Raw genomic sequence first — 7,049 nt, forward strand, 5'->3', positions numbered from 1 at the left:
TACATTCTCCCAACCATAGCAACTCTTTAGCAATATGAAAAAGATTCTTGTAGCACATTCTCTTTGGTTTTAGTGTTAGAAAGTAGAAAATGTTATTTCAATTCTGTTGGGATTTTCTACATAAAGTATGGTGAGGTAGTCAGAGCTAGTGCTGACAGCTAGTTCTATTCCCATTTGTTAGATTTAATTTAATGTTGATGTTTTGCTGAATAGGGGGTTATTTCAATGTGCTAAGTAGTTGATGTCACTACCTACTTTCTTATGTCACTGTGATAGACTGTATTATTGTAAGTCTGAGATGTACTCTTTCTTACAGGCAAAAGGAATACCTGTGAAAGAAGCTATCAAGATCTGGGTAGGTAAAATGTAGGTAAAAAGTAGATTGCAACTTAATAGTGTGGTATTCTCAGGTGACACTGCTTTATAATGGGAGAATTGGTCAAGAAAGTTGTGAAGTAAATTTGAGTTTAGTGAGCAACTGAGTTTTAAACTTAGAAAATAAACAGATTGGACATTTAATGTAAAGTGAAACACAATCTTTTTTATGCATTAAGACCAGAAAAAAAAAAGAGGCTGGACAGGGAATCAATCAGTCTCTCAAGATATTTTCCAATCAACTGACTTATTTTAGGAAACTGGTACAGCTGATGTGAGTCCTACAGTCCATACTAACATAACATGAAATGTTGGGTTTACTGTGATTTTTTATTCTTATACAACATAGTGAAACAAACACTAAGGCTAATCTCACTTAGAACTATACTGTAGTTCAAGCTGTACATGGATTTTCCACAGTGCTATGTCATCCATAACCGGATGTTAGTCTTATTATCAAAAAAGGAGCAACTAGGGTACCTATCATTTCTGGCTCTTCTTATCCCTAGCATGCCATATTTTACTAAATAGTAATTAAGAAATTATCCTGTGTACTTGCCCCATACAAGGATGTATCCACCTACTCTACTAGTTCAAACATAAATTACCAACTAAAGGTAGGGTTTAGTATAGTTAAAAGCATAAAACACCCTATTTGTCTAGAATGTATGACTAAGCACAGGTAATATAAATTAAATTTTGAAACATTACCTGAATACATCAGACTCAGTTTTACCAAGGCTGTTTATAATAAGTGGATTTGGGCTTGTTTTCTTTCACAAGTCACTTTAATTTTGTGAGAGCTGTGGATTGCAGTTTTTTGGGCTTATTTTATTCAGAGAACACTTATTTGTTTTGTTTTTTGTAATAACTGACTTCAACATACAGTAAAATGTTTGTAGGAGTGGTTTTGGTGATAGACTGGGTTAATGAATAGCTGAATAGCCACATTATTACAGTTTCAGTATCATCTTATCCCCACTCCTGTTCAATTAAAAACACGTGACAATTGTGAATGTTTTTGCCCCCCCCCCCAACTTGGTGTATTTTATATAACAATTAAGCTGTGCAAATTGTCATTTCAAGGGTAAGTCATAAGGAGCTATATTATTTGCATATCACAGTAACAGCAATGAGTATCAATTATAAATATGTTAATATGTAATGCACATGAAACCTCTCAACAAAACATTGATTATTATAATCAGTGATCTATAATTGATTGTAGAAATCACCCAGTCAAACAGTCTGTGGATATTAATCATTATTGCTGTGGCATGCAGGCATACCATGCATTTTCTACCTACTTATTTTAATATAGGAATTTTCAAAAGTTTTCATTTTATCTGATTCTAAGTAGTTTTCACAAAAAAACCATTGAGCTATCTTTGTTCCAGTTAGCTGTGTTTCTTTGTTGTTCTCTAGTAGTAAAACATGCTCCATCTGTGGGGATATTGCTACAACTTCAGGCATTGTGAAAGTAGGTTAACAACAGCAATGTCCTTCACTTACAGAGTAAATGATATCTAGAGGTTATGTATTAGCATTAACTATGTTGTATGAGAATGAGTAGTCATGCAGATAATGCTAGTTGGTATGGGTAAATCTGAAATTGGGTTGACACAGTTTACTTTGGTTTTTAAATTATTCAATCAACTGCTGTCTGATTCACTGATCTGGTAGAAGATAACAGTCCAAGAAAGTAAGCTGTTAGGTATTAATAAAGGTTGATTTTAATTTAAATTACATGTCCAGTTTGTTTATTCTCATAGCTAAGTTCATTTTTTAGCATAATTCAAATTTACTCTGTGATTATCCTGATCAATCCTTCCGTTATAAAGCAGACTTACATAGCACTTTGTTGAAATCAGTTTCACCAGAGAATACTAAATGTTTAGTAAATGTTTCAAGTTACCTGTTTTTAGTAATTTTTTTCTAAATAGGGGATTGTTTTATTTACTTGATGTTTCATGTATTATCTGGGAGGCTTCACACATATGTATTTTAATTGTTAAGGCATTAGAACTTATAAATTAAGACTATTTATAAACATCATCTTAAGAGTTTGACATGGTTATAATGAATGGTTTCCATCATCAAATTGCTTGGGATCTTTACAGCATAAGAAAAAAGTTGACATTAGGAACACTTCTCACATGTATTCATTCATTTCCTTACATTGTTGCCTGTATTGTTGTTCTACGTTTTTCTATTTTTTTCAATACAATTTTTATACTTTTTTTTTGTATATATGTTACGTCCCTTAGCTTATTCGTAGCTTAGGAACATGTTCTTGAGCCTTCAAGCCACATGTTACTTGTTCTTTCAACCTAATGCTTCTATTAACAGTTTCATTGTCTCTGGTAACATGATGAAGGGCATGTTTTTGTGTTTTATTAATAAAATTATCTTAATTTGGCGAGTTTTTCACCACTACTTTATATACCTCTAACATTCATATTCATATTTCCAGCCTTTTTCATTTCATCAGCCACCCATAGAAAGACTGTTCAAGTCTTTTCAAATTCTTCAATATTATGAAGAAAAGAAGTCCAAATCTTTAAGCCTCTCTTTCATAAATTAATAAAATTTTAAAGGGACAAAAAGGACCTTATTAGCCCATCAAGGATGTCCCTTCCAGCTCCTAACTACAACCACCCCTTACTACTCATGTATTCATCAATCTTTTCTTTAACTCAGTTAAATTTTGTGCCTCCACCACCCTTGAAGGCAGCTCATTCCAAAAGCCAACCATCCTATTTGAAAAATATCACTGTCTAAACTGCAGATGACTCCTATGCTGCCAAAATTTTAATTTCTGCTCCCTTGTCCTATTGTTTTCACTGCTAAATACAAAAATGTTTGATGGATCTATGTTATTAATACCCTTAATAAACTTAAACACTTCAATCAAATCCCCTCTGACCCTTTCATCTTCAGTGAAAACAAGTTCAGAAATTTTAGTCTCTTATAGGACAATACCACTATCCCAGGTATTATCCTAGTGGCTTTTCTCTGAACCTTCTCCAACAATTCAATGTCCTTCTTTATGAAGGGAGCCCAAAACTGTACATGATACTCTAAATGAGGCCTTACAAGTGAAACAATAATATCCCTTGTCTTGTATTCAGTATTTCTATAGATGGTATCCAAAATCCTATTAGCCCTATTGCTAACTACAATACACTGTTTAAATGACTTAAGTGATTTTTCAATCACAACACCAATATATTTTTCTTCAACTACAGTATTTAATGTATTCCCATTTAAGTTGTAACAATAATTTCAATTGTGAAAACCTACAGGCATCACCTTACATTTTGGATAGTTAAACATCATCTGCCATCATTTTGTCTGGGTTTCTGGCATAAGCGACTTAAACAGCTAGGTACTCCTCTATAAAATATTTCTTCACTCTTTCCAACGTACTGTTATAGTGGTTTCAGTTATTAGCTAAGTTATTTCTGCAATACAATATCATCATTTCTAAATCACAACATTCTGGTGGATAGTTATGAATTATATTTTCCCTTCTTTTTTACTTCACTTCCAAAAGTTTTAAACTTGTAGTTTCAGATGGTCATGACTTCAAATTCTGTTGCTCTGCTATGGATTTCCCAACCTCACATACGGAGTCCAAAGCCAGGTTCTCAGCACATAAAGTGACAGCTATGTTATGTCAGGAATTGATCTATTTCATGCAACATTTCAAACAAACTAACGATATTCCTATTATACCTGCTCAAGGTCTGATTGATTGGGAAGATGCAGATTTGGACAGCCTTTTCCCCCTCCTGAATGTCCCTCTCAGTCATGTGTCATTTTAGGAGAATTGCCCAAGCCTCTTTCTCCTTTAGTAGACTTGATTAAATCAGATTAATCAGGTATGTTCTGTCTTTCTCTCCTGTTTCCTATGGTTCTACCTCTGCTCTTCTTGGAGACAAGCTTTTGAGTCAATATTTAGTGTTTCCTCCTTCCCCAGAAATTGCGGTTCATACGAACCATTTTGGGGGAGCCATGCATTCAGGAAGTAATATGCCTCAACCCCTATGTACTAAGGATGATTTTGCTTTTCATCGTCCTGACCTCTGTTATTTAGCCTCACAGCATTTGGAGTCGCTTATCCCTTTGTGGGGATTGGATCCCAATTTTTTTGGTTACTTTTTCCTTTGTGAGTTTCAGCTTCTTGGGCTTCATGAACTCACTGTTAGTACCCTGTTAGCCATCAATTTTGAGCCATCCAGCATCGGTGACTATAGCCCATGGGGGCCAGACTCCTTCACTTTGTCCACATTTGGAGGTAATTTGGTGTGGATACTTGGGTTCTGAGACTCATCTCGGAGGATATGGTCATCCAATTCCATTCACAGGATCATGTTTCATGACAGCATCTTTCAGGGGTGGTTCAGGACTAATTTCATTGGTGTACCCAATGGGTTCTGTTGGGTAGTCTGGGTATTTGCTCACCTGATTCATGCCAGATGTTTTCTTTTCCATCCTCATAGGATCATTGGCTACCTCTGGCCTCCTCACAATAAGAATCTGCACAATTTACTCAGTTTTTTCTCCAGGATGATGCCAGGGGAGGGGTTGTCTTGTCAAGGTTGTGAAGTCTTTTCTTACACCCACGAAAACCTTTTAGTTCATCTCATGGTGTTTTGAACTTCATGAGCAATTGGGCCCAACTTTCTCCCTCATCTCTAATTGCATGAGAGGTTCTCTTTGTTTTGGGGATGTGGGTTCCTCTGGAAGCCCTCTTTACTCTTGGTTGTGCCCACATTCGTCATCTTCAGCCTTGCTCATGTTCACCTCACCCTTCTCCCTTCCTTCCAGACCAACTCTGCATGGTAGTTGTATTGAGACAACAATACTGTGGGGTTCCTCTTCTCTCTCCTCATTTGGAATGTCACCTTTTTATGGATGCTTCTTTTTCCAGTTGGGCATATATCTCAACACTCAGGGGGTTTCAAGGAGATGAACTCTTTCTGAGTCCTCTCTCCATATCAATCATGGATCTCCTTGTGATTCATTGAGCTTTATTCACTCTTCAGGGCCAGTTGGTGATGGTAGACTCTGACAGTTCTACAGTTGTCTCATGCCTCTTCATGATAGGAGGCACACAGCAGAGAGAGATCTGTTTTCAAATGTGGGATCTCCTATATTGGGCCCACAGCTATCATGCCACTTGGTTGCCATGTCTTCTTCCAATTTCCCTGACTATTGTTGTGGATCAGTTATCCTGTCCCGACAATATTCTACCTATGGAGTGGTTGTGGTTCCTTAAGATTTTTGGGGTTGTGGGCTCAGTGGGGTTTCCCAGATGCTTCTACCACTCATTTCACAATATAACTTCCCTGATTTTGGTCTCTGTTCTTCATCTTTTGGCTGTGGCAGTAGGTGCTCTCAGTCTGGATTGGATGGGTCAGTACCTATATGCATATCCTCCTGTTTGTCTCCTTCCATGTGTCATTGCCATAATTCAGACCACTCTGTGTCGTGTTCTGTAGGTGGCTCCATATTTCTTGGCTCAACCATGGTTTCCACTGCTGCACTGGCTTTTGATGTCATCCCCTTACCTTCATCTCCAACACTCCTATATCAGCCCCAGTCAGGTGTGCATCATCCATCCCTTTCCACACTCTGTCTTCCTGATGGCTTTTGTCCAGTCCCTCACCAGAAGGCCAGACTTTCACATCATGTGGGTTCCTGAATTTGTCGTCCTGTCTGTCCTTCCTCCATGCCAGTTTACTGATGTCAGTGCACATATTGCTGTTAGTCTGTCTGATGTGGTTATCATCCTTCCCATTCTTATGTTCCTCAGTTTGTGTCTATTTTTGACTTGGCTTTTTGACAAAAGTCTTTCGATTTCCTCTGTTGTTGGCTGTCAGGAGGCTTTGTCAGCCATGTTTGAGGTTTCCAAATAGGCTCATGTCTTCCGATCGCAAGTCTTGTACTTTTTTTTTTTCATTCCTTCTGCATTTCCTGCCCTCTATGTGGAATCTCTATGTGGCCCTGCATGCTCTTACCCATCCTCCTTTCAAATCTTTGTCTTCGTGTTCATTATATCCTGGATTATGAACACCAATTAACAACCCCATTGAGAAAAAAAAAGAGACCAGTGACTTATTAAACTTAAATTTTCATAATTGGGAATAAAAGAACTCAAGCCAATTAACAATATTAATATTCGTAAATATAAACATTTCAATCATTATATCATTACTAAAGTATGTAATATTAAAGTACAGTCACCAAATTTTGTTGAAAACAAAGCTTTCTTTCATTACTAAATTACTGGCCTTAAACTGTCGAGTCACCAAATCTTTTTGATGGTTTTATTTTCTGTGACTTAAGATACAAAAATGGGATAACCCCTTTATGTCACTGGAGGTATTCTCTTTGGATAAATATGATCAATGAGAATTACTGATAGTTCCATTCTGATAATAAGTTAGAAGTAATCTCCACAGGAACCTTGGATTCTTAATCAGACATCTGATTTACTTTTGTTGAAGTATTTTTTTAAAACTAACTGTTACGTCTCCGTTTGTTAATTAATTTTCTGTAACTTCGTTCCGACCAAACTTTAGCGACACAAGTCCTTACTTAATAAAACTGGTTTATTCTTTCCGAATATAACTTTATGATACACTTAATTTCAACAGTCGCTCTAT

At 36.5% G+C, this 7,049-nt stretch overlaps 1 protein-coding gene across 1 annotated transcript in view; it reads left to right on the forward strand.

Annotated features, from left to right (window-relative positions):
- The first annotated feature begins 298 nt into the window (after positions 1 to 298).
- Positions 299 to 7,049, forward strand: part of LOC106471279 (dynein light chain 1, axonemal-like) — a 70,862-nt gene continuing 64,111 nt past the window's right edge. The window contains exon 1 of the mRNA XM_022399888.1: positions 299 to 355. Within this exon, the coding sequence (XP_022255596.1) occupies positions 299 to 355 (57 nt within the window). The remainder of the gene's footprint in view (positions 356 to 7,049) is intronic.

Source organism: Limulus polyphemus, unplaced genomic scaffold (genome assembly GCF_000517525.1).
Source record: "Limulus polyphemus unplaced genomic scaffold, Limulus_polyphemus-2.1.2 Scaffold4513, whole genome shotgun sequence".
Classification (NCBI taxonomy): Eukaryota; Metazoa; Arthropoda; class Merostomata; order Xiphosura; family Limulidae; genus Limulus; species Limulus polyphemus.